The sequence below is a fragment of the Camarhynchus parvulus genome, chromosome 4, assembly GCF_901933205.1.
Source record: "Camarhynchus parvulus chromosome 4, STF_HiC, whole genome shotgun sequence".
Lineage (NCBI taxonomy): Eukaryota > Metazoa > Chordata > Aves > Passeriformes > Thraupidae > Camarhynchus > Camarhynchus parvulus.
Genome location: NC_044574.1, coordinates 49,413,719 through 49,429,792, shown reverse-complemented (window position 1 = coordinate 49,429,792; position 16,074 = coordinate 49,413,719). Strand labels below are relative to the sequence as shown.

At 47.1% G+C, this 16,074-nt stretch overlaps 1 protein-coding gene across 1 annotated transcript; it reads right to left on the bottom strand.

The window, feature by feature from the left end:
- Positions 1-874: 874 nt before the first annotated feature.
- SRP72 (signal recognition particle 72) lies at positions 875-14,778 on the bottom strand. The gene is made up of 19 exons (XM_030947177.1): positions 14,618-14,778; positions 13,468-13,588; positions 11,581-11,704; positions 10,635-10,778; positions 9,753-9,864; positions 8,672-8,703; positions 7,975-8,099; positions 7,822-7,879; positions 7,511-7,642; positions 6,993-7,121; positions 6,424-6,496; positions 5,797-5,861; positions 4,714-4,809; positions 4,153-4,256; positions 3,465-3,542; positions 2,715-2,852; positions 2,412-2,449; positions 1,946-2,102; positions 875-1,128 (listed from the first exon to the last, which is right to left on the bottom strand). Exons 1-19 carry the CDS (start codon positions 14,721-14,723, stop codon positions 954-956), a joined length of 2,007 nt encoding a protein of 668 aa, XP_030803037.1. The 5' UTR covers positions 14,724-14,778; the 3' UTR covers positions 875-953.
- Positions 14,779-16,074: the final 1,296 nt, after the last annotated feature.

Here is a 16,074-nt window from a genome sequence, read left to right as displayed (position 1 = left end):
GCAGGTGCATCAGAAGATAAGGAGACAACTGTCAGCAAAGCTGCAACTTCACAAGAACCATCAGCAGCCTTCCTGCATGGACATAGAGAAACACCTGAGTAAGGTGTTAAAGATCCAGGTCAAAAATAACCATTGGGCCAAGAGGCATGCAAAGGGCGTGCAAGATGGGCACTTAGTCTCGAAGGTATCATTTCTTTTGGAGTTCCTTTGTTCTGGGTCCCTCCTCCAGAGTCACCGAGCTTGGGCTGACCTGCTACTGTACCACTCTTTATTTTCATAAACTCAGCACCTAAGACTTGTAGGAACGTAGGGTCAAGGCCAAAGGAGGAAGAAGCACACCTCAGACAACCACACACATTCTGCTCACCTTTGTTTTGCCAAGCCCTTCAGAATAAGGCAGCTGGCTTGCAGAAAGTGGGACGCTGAATCTGCTGCCATACACTTCACCACGCTTTCTCCTAACAGTCTTGTTATCCCCCTTCAGCCTATCTTATCCTGTATTACAAAGCCCAGATGTTGTTTTCTAATGCTTTGTGCCTTTGCTTGTTGGTGGTCAATGACTGACTGACATAAAAGACAGTGCTTGCATCATGCATAGATAAATCTGCTCAAGGCCTAAACTGACATATGCAAGAGGAACATGAAACTACATTTTAAGAAATTCTTGATTATCTCATATCTCTTAAATGTCTGGCAACACAGAAACAGATTTCTTCTTAGGGGCTTTGTTTGACTTTGATGGCAACAACCTAAGTCACAGTGAGGGCAAATGTGAGGAAGAGAACTTGGTGAGCAGACAGATCATGGCAACTATACCAGCCCATCTCCCTCCAGAACACTGACAGGCAGGACAGAGATCCAGATTCCAAGAGTCTTTCACCAGCACTTGCTTTTGACCTTTATTCTGCAACCAGCATCGCATATTAAAGGAGGGACGTTACACATCCTGCTTTTTACCACCCTCCTTTAGCCCCTTTCTTCTTTTTCTGCTGCTGTTTCTTCTTGGTGGCTGGAGCACCCGCGGGCTTTTGGTGCCTGGGAGGGATGACGTTACTTGCAGCCGATACAGCTGCCCCGCTGCCAGGCCGAGGGGAGGTAGGTGGGCTGCTGGCAGTTCTACTGGCGTCCCTGCAGGAAGGCAAGAGAAAAAGACACCATGTGGGTTCACAACCACCTGCAAGACGTGGTACCAGTACAGGGAGCTGACAGTTAAAACCAGCAGCTGCCCCGTTGGGTAGCAAGCATTATGTATGAGAGGGCACTCATGCAAGGAGAGGCTTCAACATACAGAAGGAGCTGGTGGAAGATGGGAACATGTCTCAAAGGGCAGCAATCACCTTCTAACTGCTGTTCACTAGATGGTGTAAGTTACTGACAAGGAAAGCAAGGCTAACTTTTGAATAGACGTGTGATAGCTCCTGCAACATGCAAGAAGCCTTTCAGGTCCCACTCCTAGGTAGTGCAAACCCAGCATCCTTCCTCTCAGATGCTAGTAAGTCACCATCTTGCTGTAAGGCTTCATACATAATGGTAATTCTTGAGTCCAGCTCAAATAATCAGTGTCAGCTTAGAAGGAAGAACAGTGTTTTCTCAAATTATGGCTAATGGTTCTGCAGCTGCCAAAAGACTTGAAAGCAAATTGCTCAAGAGAAAGCATGCAAAATTAATCTCATTGCCAAAGGAGAAGCGCATTAAAAGACTATGAGAATTTTATTTGCACCTTGGCTCCTTCAAGCATGCCTATCCTATCACACTGGTTTTCAGGAACCTATAAGGGATCTCCAGGGAGAGCAGCTGGTAGCAGGTTCAAGCAGCAAAGGACGATGTCACTTGTGCTACCCGCAGTTGATGTGGTGACAGAGCTGCAGCAGAGCAGCACAAACACAGCCCTCCCAGTTGCCCAGGAGTGAATCCCCCCATCAATCCTTGCAAAATGGGTACTTACAGTTCAGAGCCAGTTGTGGTTGAACCCTGAGTCCCCTTGCCAACCTGATCCTTCTTCTTGCCCTTCTTCCGTCCACGGTAGTAGGACCGCTCTCGCATTGGAAGCCACCGCTCAGGGTCAGGAGTCACCTTGGGGTCGTAGTTCTTGGGCAGCTTTCCTGCAGAACATCCAGTGCCAGGAAATGAGATTGGGGCCAACATACCAGAGGCATCACCAAGGGACATGCATGCAATGTCACTAGCAATGGCATGGCCGCACAAAGAGACCAGCAACTACATCACCCTGTCAGGGTGTTGCTCTCACTCCTGAGGAAAAATGCGCCAACCAAACAAGCTATCATAAAGATCCAGGTTTCCAGAGACACAGTCCTAGCAGTCCTAGGGACCTGGAGGCCAGCTATTTGGAGAAAGAACCTGGAGAGCTCTCTGGAGCTGTGCTGTTTCAACAGCTAGGAAATACAACTTACCCTTCTTTTTTTTCTTCTTTTTCTTCACTTCCCCTTGTCTGAAAGGAAAACGAGACATTGTGACACAGCAGAGACAGAGCAGACAAGTCAACTAAAAACTAGCTGTGAAAGAAGCTAAACCATTCCCTTGGTCTGCTGCTACATAAAGCTCCTTGCAGTCAAACAACAGGCTCCCTTTCCACCAGCCTGCCTTCTACAGCAATGCCTTCACCATACCAGGTGTGGTTCTTGAACCACCCCAAAGAAGGATGCACCAGAGCTATAGCAATAAAATTAAATAAAAAATATAGCAGCCTGCTTTACCCTTGCTCCTTCTGCTGGTTGTCTCCAGTGAGCTTCGCAGCTTTCTTCCGAACGTAGGTTGCTCCATGGGAGTTCTCCAGCGCATCAACATCTACTTTCAGTGACATGGTGTCTGAGGAAGGCAAGTGTTTGCTAAGACTGCAGGGAAGAGTTCAGGGATGCAAACCAGCGAGACAAACACCCATGTTCTTCCAGACAGCAAGAGGTAACCTCACCTTAAATAAATTCTGTCAGTTAACAATACAGACACCAGACAGGCCTATGGGGCTATTTCCATCTCTCTCACTAGCTTCTTACACAAGTTGGGATGAGCTGCTTAATCGCCATCTGCCTCATTTTTCCCTCTTTAATACAGGGAACAGCTTCCTGTGAAAGCAACTCAGGTGACAAAGCAGTACGTGAACGAGATTTTGGGTAAGCAAGAGCTTTGCCATATTGTATCAGTCCTGCATTACTACCACAGGTTAAAGATTCTGACAGAAAAGATGCAGGTGCTCTTGTTTTTGGTTCAACCTTGTCTTATTAATTCTCAAAGCGGAGGAGGCCAAAGATAAAAGGGTCCTGAGATATCACAGTAATGAAGCCAATTAGAGGAATCATGTAGCTCCAGACAACTTGACCTGGATATATAGCTGTTCCAGAAAGGTTCCTTGCCTTTCTTCGGGTAAGAGTAGGTCTGAAGTCCCCACACAGCTGAAAATTCAAGGAAGCAATACCCAAACACCTCTTTCACCACCATTAAAAGGATACACTTTAGCTTTATCAGGGTCAACCAGGGAATAGGCAGAGATGAGCTGTGCCAGAGTATGCACATCTTTTGGGTTTTGCCTTTTGAGAGAAAAAAAAAAACAAAACAAAACAGAAAAGGACCAAGTTACCAATGTTACTCATCTCAAAGACCGGTAACACCACACAGCGCTTGCTGCTGCAGCACAGTTGCTGTCTGTGGGGACAGGCATGTTAGTATGTGGTCTCCTCCAGAGCACACCACCAAACATCACTGGTGTGGATTAAGGGAGGTACAGACAATTTCATAGTATCATGAAGCAGGCAAAAGAAGAGGAAAAACCCAGTAGCAAAGGCAAGTTAACACTCCCCCCAATAAAAAATCCCATTAAGTGCACAACAGAAACTAAAACCTAAACATCCATGTTTATGTAGCACTAGAAAAAACTGCATTCCAGTCCCTAAAGAAATGTTCACTGCACACAAGAGGCTTCTGGGGTAAGTCTACCAGGTTTTCAAGTGAACATCAACTATAGATCAAATGAATTATCTCCCCTTCTTCCAAAATACAGCCTTGCATTGAAGCCCCTGTGCAAAGGCAACTCTACAGGACAGCTACTAGTCAGTCAAAATTGTCAGACACTGCCTGCCACCAGACAGCTTGCAGAGGACTCTGGGCAGAGACCTGATGCTCAGCAACCACCCAACTCACTTCCAGAGCTCCTCCAAGTCGCTGATTGCTTCCTTCTTCCTGCCATGCTTTAGTTTGAAGTTGGCAGCTTCCCTTATCAGTGACAAATGCACAGGAGACTTTGGCTGAAAGAGAAGCAGCCATGATTAGTTCCTTACTATCACAGCGTGGAGCCCAGCTCTAGCTGGCTTTATGCACCTGAGGCTCGGCCAAGGAGAACTGAGTTACCATCCTGTCATGCAGAAAGCAGACCACCTTTGCACCCTGGGAAGTGAGGCAGAACTGCATGGAACAAGGCAGCTTGCTGCTCCACCATATTTTCCTATCAGGGAGAAGTCCTGATTGCTACATTTAGGCATCCATTGATGCCGCCCTCCTAATCTGACAGAAGCTGCTGCTCCATATTCATAACACATATAAAATAATATATTATTGATAAATGCTCACAGAACAGGAGCTCACATGTCTCCAAATCCCCAACTGGATAACTGCTGGGGCTATGCATCAACAGGAAAAGCTGAATTGGACTGGCTAGAAAATCCAGGACAGGTTCTTGCACATAACTCCTCTGGTCTGACTTGCCTGGTGTTGCTGATACCACTGGATAGCCTGTGTGAAGACTTCAATCGCACTGTCAATATCCTCTTCGTGACTGTACATTGTCACCAACGCAGACACCTGCAAACATTCAAGAGCAGTAAATAGCACATCTTCATGCAAATTGTCTACAGCCAGAGTCTCAGCAGTTAAACAATGGGATTTCCCTAAAGCAGAGTCGATGTGAGCTTTCTGCTCTGTCCCTAAAAAACAGCTGTGGTAACAGGCAGGATACCCAGGCCCCATCTTCCTACCCAAGTCACTCCCAAAGGAACATCCCCAACATATTTTTCCTATGGTACAAGCCTAAGATTGCATTCATAGAAGGAATCTCACTGTCTTGGCACTTTATTTGCTTATGTCTGGACTCAGTTTCATTAGAAAACCTTTCTCATACCCCATTCTCTACCTCAAGAGCTATGAAAAAAGAAATCAGCACTGAAGAGATCATAAGGATACTGTCCATTTGCTGACATCCCAGTCACAACTAGAGGTGACCCAGGGCAAGGAGCTGTTATTGTTAACTGCCCCTATAAATTATTTTGATCATTCACACTTACAATTGGAACAGATCCAACTATCAGCTCCTGGTCAAGATGCTTATGCTCTACATGTGAGCACTTACAAGGCCATCAAGCTTTTCTGAATAGCAGGTGTGGATATGCATGTAGATTAGGGTGATGCTGCAGGGAGGGAACACAGCACTTTCCCCACTAAGGCCTGCTGTCCTAAAGCTCCTTCTAAAACGTCCCAACAGTACCTACCAGCAACAAGCAGTTGCTCCAGTCATGTTATGCAAGTAAATCCAGGCAACATGCAGGACTGAGAGATTACCAGGGAGTGGGAACATAGGCAAAGAGCATCCCTCTAACAGGCAGAGTATTATCTTCAGGCTACCTGAAGCAAGTCATAATACCACCTTTGTCCAAGACAAGGAAGATGGGCTCAGAATCCTTGCAGACACTCAAGTCAAGTGGCAGCCATGGGGAAGAGGCAAAAAGGAGCAAGCAGTGCAAAGCTCTCCTGCAAGGGAAAAACCTTACACAGTTCAGACAGAGTTTTGCTTACCATACCAGGCTTGTGCTGCAGTTCTTCTATGCTCCTCAGGATCATGCAGGCTTTGGTGACACTGCCTAGAAGGGAGACAAGGAAGAACACACTCTGAATGGCATCACAACACCTGATCCCACAGTGAACTTCGAGCTAAAGATAAACAATGGAGACAGAACAATTCCCTTTCTCACAACATCTCCCCCACTGCAGGCATTAAGGACAGGCCTCCACACAGTGGACCCTTCTGTTCTTGTCACATCCTGCAAGGGTTCAGGAGCAAGCTCTGGCTACCAGGAAGTTCCCTTCAGGCTCAAGTTTGTGCTGCCTGACTACATACAGAAATTGTGCCATTATGGAGCCTCACACTGCTCCCAAAATTATCCTGCCCCAGAAGAGATCCAGCATTTCACAGAGACTGTGGGCATTTCTGCCAGCAATCTGTGGAGCCTGTGTATCCAGACATTAGCTATCAGCATTATCCTGCCATAGCTAAATATATGTATTACCTGACTGAAAGTATCTCTACTCTGCACTCCTGTCACAACAGTGACTGCAGCAAAGATTGCCCTCAAGTCTGGTTTTCTTACCCCTTGTACCCTTCTCGTGTGCAGACACTTCCCAACAAAGGAGGACACTAGATACCTTGAGCAATTTTTAGCTGGGCCATCGTCAGCTTGATCTCAGCTGCATTGGCAGGGTGCTGGTCTGCAAAGTCCTAAGAGTCAGAAGAAACAACAATTCAAGTTGTGTGTGGGCACCAGGCTGCTGCTTTGGCAAATCATATGTCATGCTCAGTCACAGCAAGCTGGCAAGAGCCAAAGAAAGCTTTCCAACACAGGTAGGTTTCAGCACACAGCAGAGAAGGACCCCCAAGTGTGCCCTTTCAGATTTCTGTCCCAGGCCACTCAATCATTCCAAAGAAGGGTGTTGCAAACTGCTTGTAAGCAGAGCAGCAAAGCCTACTGCTTACCCTAGAAGTCTACTACAGCTTCATAAGCATAAAAATCAGAAGTGTAAGGGAAATATTTCCCTTTAAAAGCAGAATTGTTCAATTGGGTGTGAAGGTTTTCCAGCAGCATTAAACCAAACCAAAATAAGGAGTCAGATACCCCTGGAAATTTAAACCAAACAAAACAAACTAAGGGAAAACAGCACAGGAAAACACAACACACAGGTTTAGATGGTGCTTGGCCAACTCTCTCTTAACCTACCTGCAGAAGCCCTACGGCCTTTGCATGCTGCTTCTCACGACACAGCTGGGCTGCCTGGATAAGCACGGGGAGCAGGTGCTCGGGGCTCTGGGACTGCAGGCTTGCTGACAGCTTGCGGCACTGATCTGCCTGCAGTGCAAAGAGAGAACACACTTTTCTCAGCCTCTGCGAACACCTTACACAGGGCTAAGAAACCAACAGTATCTAAGAAGAGATACTAGTGGTGACTCCCCTGAAATGAGTACACAGAACCAAGCCCTCTTAGTGGCCCTTCAGATACATCTAAGAACCCCCACATCCCTTTTGTCTTCTAGGTATCTCCACACCATCCTCCCTACAGCACCACCCAAGCCACTAAACAGTTGTGCTTTTAGCGATGGTTTTATTTTTCTGCTCACTTATGTGCCAAAGTGGTCCTATCTTCTGAAATAGAACAGCTTAAACTCTATTTTTTCCCAGTTAAACTCCCGTGGATTTAATCCATCTGCAGCTACTTACTGCAGATCAGTTTCTCCTACCTGGTTTGTGTACATTGCAAGCAAAGCTTTGTTGAATTCAATCGCTTGGAGCTGCTTCTTGGAGAGTTTATGCTCAACTCCTTCTGCATTGGTCAGCTTCACCTTTTTCTTTGAATCAAAGACGTTTTGGTCCTGTGGAAATCACACATCATGAGAAGATTTCACTACATTCCTTGAAGAAGAAAAGGTCTCTGGGTCTGCAATTTAGCTACTGTTTAAGAAAACATCTTTACTGATTATCTTCCTTCTCTCCACAGAAGCAGGGAAGCAAGTTGACTAACCACAATGAAAGTGGCAAGGTAATTCTATACCTTGTTAATTGTGATGATATTATTTGCAATGACAGCAAGGAGTCCTACATCTGTTGGCCTGTAGATCAGAAAAGCAGAAAGCATACTGTTACTGAACAGCAGTCTCTCACAGATGGAAGGCTGAGCATTTGTTTTTAAAAAAAACACCCTTACTTCAACTTGATTATTTGATTGTAGAGCTGTAGAGCATCCTCTGTACGCCCCTGCAGTTGCATGATATAAGCCATCTGACCATGAATAATAGCCAGTTCAGCCTCAATGTCTTCTTCTGTCACATCCTGAAGGAAATCAAAGCCAAAAGTTAAAAGCTCCTATCTCACTTCTCTTGCAGCCTCAGCATTCTGCTGGCAAACATCTGTGAGCATTTCTGGGCAGTATTAGCAGCAAAGTACCCCAGCTACCACAGCTTAAGGCTGTACCCACAGCACAAACAGAAGCATATTTGAGTTAAACTAGGAGAAAAGAAAGCTTCACCTACTCCAGCAAGAATCTGAAGATCACCTTAACTTGTACATTCAATCTGCCATTCTGCAACAATTGGTTACAAATTCCCTGTTTGTCATCACCCACTCAGCATGTTCGTCCCTAGCAGGGGTAGGTCACAGGGAGGTTTCAGACAACCTGCACCCTTCTACCTGCACCAGAACAGGCAACTATGCAAGGAGCACAGCAGCAAACAGCCTGTGGTGTCAGCTGCCCTCCTGCGCCAGCCATGATGGCTGCCCCAGCCTCACAAGCTGGTACCAGCAGAGCAGCCCTGGCTCTGCTCTGGCTCTCTGCACTTTGGGACTGCACCCTTGCTTCCCCTGCTGCAAAGCAAACACTCTCCAGAGCCACATCAGGAACTTACCGAGTCTTCTGACAGCGACTGGCGGCACAGCTCTACAAGGAAAAACATTGAAAAACACAATTTAGAAGGCTTTAGGGTGAAAAAAACCAGGCAAGAAGCATGAGGGAACATAGAACCTTTCCATGTATCCCTGAAACTCCTGCAGCACTACAAGGGTACAGCAGATTACCAGTCTGATGTTGGATGGGACTAAGCATGAGACAGAAGACTATGTGAAGCAGAAGAACAGTCAAAGGCACAGAAGATACTGTCCCTCCCAGACACTAATTTTCTCTCCTGACCAAAATTCCTTAGACCTAGCTCCTGATTTTTCCAATAGGGATCAGCTGCAACTGCTCACCAGTCTTGTGTGTTAAGTGCTGCAAGCCTGCAATATTCAGCTTACAACACCCTTTATGGAGCAGCAATTCTGTAAGTTTTCAGTACCCATACTAGTCACTTCTTCACTTTCTCACACTTCACCAGAGTATCACTTGTTTGCCCTCCAAAGGACTGCTATCAAAGGACATAGGCTCAAATTACACATGCTTATCAGTTGTATGGGACACTTGTTATTCTTCATCAAAACTGGGACAGAACTGACCTATTTATCTGTAAGAGCAATTAGATCAGACAGGACTAGTCCTTCCTAGTTCTCTCCCCAGTTCTTTTTAAACATGCAAAATCCCCCTTTAACTCCATTGAAAAAAATCCTCTTTGCTAAAAAGCTCATTTACTGGCTTATACTAATTCATACTATGAAGTACCTTGAACCTTTATAGCATGTACTTAAATACATACTCATACTAACAAAATTTCATCTCATGTTTACGAGATTACACTCACATCTACTTCCCGCTTCAAAAAAATGCACGAAGTTACTGAATACAATCAGGACGCTGTAGGAGATCCAGGACATGCTGCATGGCTCTGGAAAAGAGTCCCAGAGGAACACTTGCCCAAAAACACCAGCTTCACAACAAATCCTGCTGCTGATCAGTTTTTAAATTCTCAAAACCTCTTTTCCTCTGATTTGTGCATCAGAGTGCAAATAACTGCTTCTACTACACAAAGCTTCCCTCTCACCTCACCAGGCTTTTACCTTCTGCTTTTTGTAGTTTTTTCATTGCTTCATTCAGCTTTCCTTGCCCAATCAATGCACATGCACTGTTATAACACAGCTCATAGGTAGCTTCTCGAAGGCCTAAATCCTCCTAGCATGAAAAATAAACACAACACTGCATAAACACCAACAGATTTAACAGGCAACACACACAAACCAGAGTTTTCCTGTACATTTAAACTAATCCTTGAAATAAATTTAAGAAGCAAATTTAACAGGGCACACACCTGGCAAGTAAGTTGCCGCACAAAGGATCTTTCCTCACACTGCACAAAGCCAGAGGCAACTGACAAGGCTGCAGGGAAACTCCAGCCTGAACCTGGGGACTACTTAGGCTTGTGCAAAAGGGCAACTAAGAACTGCTGCTCTAGAGAATTAGAAAGTGAATCCACAGCACTGAACAGAAAGCTGAGCATGCTGTGTGCACCTCCAAGGACAAGGATTTTTAAACAAATGTGAACATTACAGTCTTCATTGTTCATTAACAAAAATATTCCCAAGCATGACTGGGTGATCAGAACAATTAGCTTTAACCCTGAGCAAATGGGTAATGAGAGAGAAAAGGGCTAGTCACCACAGGTGTTCTGCTAATACAGGTTCAGAAAGATCTACTTCCTGCTCTGCTGTGACATTTACAGTACAAGCTCTCTAGAGATCAAAGGTGAAGTGTAAGTCATAAATAATAACAACATTTATTCCTCCATACATGGAAAACCACTACATGATCTTCAACATGCTCAGAAATCTTTATGAGACAGGAACACCCTTCTGTCCTGTTCAGTATTCACAATTCCAATACAATTTGTATCCTCTATTCCTTGGCTCTCAGTCTTACACCCAAAGACATACATACTCACTTACTGGCACCACCTTCTCCCATGTGCTTTGTGCTGCCACAACAGCAGAGAGGTTGGTTTTTCTCTCCTCCTCATACTCATCCTGGGAGTTGCGGATGAGATCCCTGTACGCAGCCAGACAATCGTCATAACGCTCCAGTCTGTACAACTGAGAAAGAAAAGAGAGCAGCCCTCAGAACAGTATTTTCCTGTGCATGCTGGTAACTACAGCCTCCTTCCTCCCTCCCCATGGACTGGGGGCAGTAGAGCATCATATGTTTTAAGCTGAACATTACTAACATTTGCATCTACCTTTAAGGGCAAGCTATATAGACTACACTTGCAAGGACTCAAGCAATGACACCAGATACCTGCACAAAAATGACACAGCTCCTACTCCTAAAACAGCTTCTTTAAAAGCAGCAGTTTACTCAGTTTTGTCCTCAAACAGCCTTCTTCCAAATTAGATCGCCTCTCTAAGAAAGAAATTAAATGAATGGTCTTTCATGCAGCTGAGAGAAGACAGCCAATTCTTCACAAAACCGTTCTGATCAACCAGGAAAAAAAGAAGAGGAAAAAGCATAACTTCTTTTCTGCATCACTTTTAATGCCTGAGACATCAGGTCCCACAAACCATTCCTGAACAGGTATCTAATGCAAGCAGATGGCTGAACCACAAACAAATCCCATCAGATCTCTTCCTTCCTCAACCAGGTGGCTAATATCAGGCCAGACCCAGGAAGGGAGCAGAAGTCACAAATGTATTGCCTTGGCTCTGTGGGAATAAGATGACAACGCTGCCTCCAGAAAGAGGCAACTGAAGCTTCACAGAAGTCCGAGCAGTTGGAACCATACCTGTCCTTACCTTCAAGCCAGAGAAGGAAATTCTGTCCCCATATCTGTCCCCCATTAGAGGAGGGACAAGGCATCCAGCATATGAAACTCCCAAAGGAAGAAAAGCTTGTAATTACCACTTGTCCATAAAGCTCCTTCAGTTTGTCTGTCTGCTGACTGGCACTCTGAATGGTCTTGAGAGCACTTTCAATACGGTTCAACCTGTATTCACAGTAGGCCTTCTCAAAGGCAATAACATCACTGCAAGGACAAGACAAAGGCTGACAGCCAGCACTAGAGTTTCCATTCAACAGCATTCACTCACATATAACCAGCACTAATTAGTCACAGATTACTACATAACCAAAAATCCAAACACACGATCCCAGATTACTGAATTATGTATTTGTTCAGCACTGAAAGTATCTCCTATCTACTTGGTGTTCAACAGAGAAAGCATATCAAAACCTCATCCAAAAACAAAAGGTTCCTTTTTAATGGCATTTCCACACACATGGTATTCCAAATCCTCTCTGCTCCAGGCCGCCTACTAATTATGCTAATCAAATGCTTAAAAGGTAAAACAATAGCAAACTTCATTCCGTGACATTTTCTTAAGGGGAAGGCATTATATTGCAATGAAACATTGTTACTGCAAACTTCTAAAGATAACTGACTCACAGAGAGAGAGGCAAAGTATACACAGTCCACTTACAGGCTGATACCAAGACAAAGGTAACATTAACATATTTTTAAATATGATTGCAGCAGAACTGCAGCAAAAGGGTTTGCTTTTTCGAACATAAACTGGCTTCAAAGCAAGCTCACACCAGGAGGGAAGCATTCGCAAAGAATCTGAGCCTTGAAAGCTATGTTCCACCTAACCTCTGAGTTACCACTTAAGCCAAAGGAAAATAATTAGCAATTCCATTAGTTCATGCCTGGGGCCACTTATTATTAGCTTTACTTTGCCTATTTAAAATGATCTCGATTCAACCGAGTATTAAGGAAGTTTGAAAACTAATGGCATTTAGAATTAAATCAAAGCAGCCTCAGTGCAGGATAGGAAAACTTCAAGAGAGACCAAGAACCACCATTCTCCTTGCTCTGCAGGACACAGACACACAGTAGAATGAGCTGAAAGAAGTTATAGGCTGAACTCTGAAACCAGTTGAATATAAAAAAAAATGCTTCTCCCTACCATATAATAAAATAATAAGCTAAAAAACTTGAATTAAACCCCTTTTGTCCCAGGAAAGAAGGAACTGGTGAACAGGGTAATCACATGTTATTCAGATGCAAACAAAAACAAAGGTCTGTTTCATCACACTGATAACTTCAACACACCTTTCTGGGAACTTCCTTAATAAGAACAGCATCTGAAACACAAAAGTTTTGCTGCCAGCCACTTCTTGGGTAGCACTTTTCATCATTGTCATTGCACAAAGAGCATCCTTATGAGGAACAAAATTAGAATCTTAAGGACACAAATGAGGAGCTTGACTTGTTCTCAAACACAATTTGTCTCCAGGGTCCTGGTTTTGAAAGGATGCACAAAGGGCTTGCACCACCCCAAAAGCTGAGGTAGCTCCTTCAGGCTGGCAAAGCAAAGGACCCCAAGGAGCTGTATGATGAGACAGCCAAGCAAAGCCAACAGCTTGCTGCCACCAACAAAGGTTTCTCCCTTCTCACTTCCCTCCCAGAGAGACCTGTCCCCTTCCCTTGTACCAGCCATGCTACCCAGCCACATCTACAAGCAGAATCAGCATGTGAAGGTGGCTGAAATCTCAGGGACAATCCCTTCAACAGTAACAGCAAGGTGTTAGACTGCCTCAAACTCCACCAGACCCTGTCTCACCCCCTCCCATGAATAAGTGTGTCACTGAGAAGACCAACCCCAATGTCTCTGAGCACATCCTGCTCTTTATTTTGCCGCCTTATTAGTCCCCTCCACTGAAGCTGCAGCAGCTTCTCAAGGACTCAGGAGTTTCATATTTTGTAGAGCACAGCACGACACAACTCACCTGGTTAACACTTTAGTGTGGGTATTGATTACACCAAGGGCTTCCTTGAAGTTCCCATTCTGGATAAGACACACTACTTTACACTGAAGTGCTGTCACATCGTCTTTGTTGATCTGCAGTACTGGAGAAGAAACCAGTTTCAACACAGTGATCCAACTCAAACACAGCCCAGCCAGGTAAGAGACTCACATTGTTAGAGCTGCAAAAACCCATCCTAGAGAGTGGCCACATCAACTTAAAGCATCCTGGCATGGCTTGCTTTGGCTGGGATCATGAAACAAACCCCAGCAGGATAAAAGAATCCAGTACAGGCCCTGAACTTACCAGAAGCATGCGTGGTGCTAACATGTCTGGAAGAGAGCTGCACCAAAGAGGCTACACAGACCTGGGCAAACCTTTCCTTGGCATCTCACTTCAGGCAAAGACCATAGTGCCAAGGCCCCAGTGCCACGTAAAGCATACTCAGGAAGGAAAACAGCTGGTACAGAAGAACAGTCTGGCTCTTGACAGGGAGTCACTTTACACGCTAAAACTTTCTGCCAGTGGATGACAGTGAATGAGAACTAGAACAGAGGCATGGGTTTTGCTATTTGATTTTTTTCAGTGATGCCAGCTTTTCCAGGACAGGAGACGAATCCCTACTGCCTACCAGCAGCAAAGACAGAACTTACAACCACAACGTGCCTGATACTGCAATCCCGTTTTGGATGCCTAGCCACCAAAACAACACATCTCGACGTGAACCCTCCGTTTCGAGCAAGTTGCTGCTCCCAAGTCAGTCCATATGCACACCACTCCTCCTCAGTTCCCGGGGGAAAAGCGCTCCTTCCTCCCATGACCCAAACGGAGGGAAAACCCACGAGTAACTCCGAGGGCTTCTCCCACATCAAGGGATGCGTGATGCAACACAAGGACCCGATAGTCACGGTACAGCAGCGGAGCCTGGGCCCCAGCCGCCCCTCTTCCCCCTAGCCCAACACAGTACGATCCCCGCAGCCTTTGCCCCCGGACCCGCTCCCAGCACGAACCCTACGGACGGACACCACCGCTCCCCGCCGCGCCGCATCGCACCGACCCTCCGCAAGGCCAACGCGCCCGGGCAGAGACCCCAGACCCGCGGGGCGGGGCCCGGCACTGCAGGCGCACTCACTCTTATTGACGGACTTGAGTGCGCGGGCGAAGTCGCCGTTCTGGCCGCAGCGGTTCACCTCGCTCCACAGCCCCGCCGCCGCCGCCGCCCCCGCGGCCGCCGCCATCTTGGCACCGGGAGCAGACACACGTCGCGGGGGCGGCACCGCGCCGGAAGCGGAAGAGCCGAGCGGGGTCCCGCCCCCAGCGGGCGCTCGTGTCCTTCCGGCGGCCCCGCCCTGCCCGGTACCGGCGCTGGGCCGGTGCGCTGTGATTGCCTCAGGGCCCGCCCTGCCCGGTACCGGCGCTGGGCCGGTGCGCTGTGAGCGCCTCAGGGCCCGCCCTGCCCGGTACCGCGCTGGGCCGGTGCGCTGTGAGCGCCTCAGGGCCCGCCTTGCCCGGTACCGGCGCTGGGCCGGTGCGCTGTGAGCGCCTCAGGGCCCGCCCTGCCCGGTACCGCGCTGGGCCGGTGCGCTGTGAGCGCCTCAGGGCCCGCAGCTTCCAGCTGCTACCGGCAGGGGGATAACCCGGGCTCCGCACCCGGGCAGCCCTGGCTGTGTGCAGAGGCTGGGGAACGAGAGGCTAGGGAGCATCACTGCAGAAAGGGAGCTGGGGGTCCTGGTCCGTGGCATTGAGTGTGAGTCACTGAGCCCTGGCAGCCAGGAGGGCCAGCCCTGTCCTGGGGGGCAGCAGGCACAGCCAGGCAAGGGAGGGATTGTCCTGCTCTGCTCTGAGCTGGGGCAGCCTCACCTCCAGTGCTAGGGGCAGCTCTGGGTGCCACAACATCAGAAAGACACTGAGCTGTTGGAGAGTGTCCAGAGAACAGTGACGGGCCTTGAGAGGAAGCCCTGTGAAGAGCAATGAAGGCCCACTTGGTTTGTTCAGCGTGGAGGAGAGAGGGAGACCTCACTGTGGTCTTGAACATCCTCAAGAGAGGAAGAGGAGAGGGGCAAGTACCGATCTCTTCACTCACACAAGTGACAGGACTCAAGGAAACGGAATAGACCTCAGCCAGGGAAGGTCCAGGCTAAATTTCAGGAACAGGTTCTTCATCCAGAGGGTGGTCAGGCACTGGAACAGCTCCCCAGGGAAGGGATCACAGCACCAAGCCTGACAGAGCTCAAGAAGCCTTTGGACAACGCACTCAGGCACAGGGTGTGACTTTGGGGATTGTCCTGCACAGGGACTGGAGCTGGACTCAGTCATCCTGATGGGTCTCTTCCAGCCCAGCACTTCGAGTGATTCTACTGATTTAATTTGCTTTCATGAAAAAGCTCTGTAGATGTGGCACCTTAGTTATTGCCAAATAACTCCACTCCCCTTTCCATGTTTTGACCAAAGGGAGTGTGTGTGCAGAGAGGGAAAGGGTGATTTTCCACCAACTCCCATTACTTTCTTCTGCTAGAAGACTGGCATCAGTCATCAGCTTTCAAATTTCAGAAATGTCATGATTACAAATATCACAAAGGCTGTGTAGTT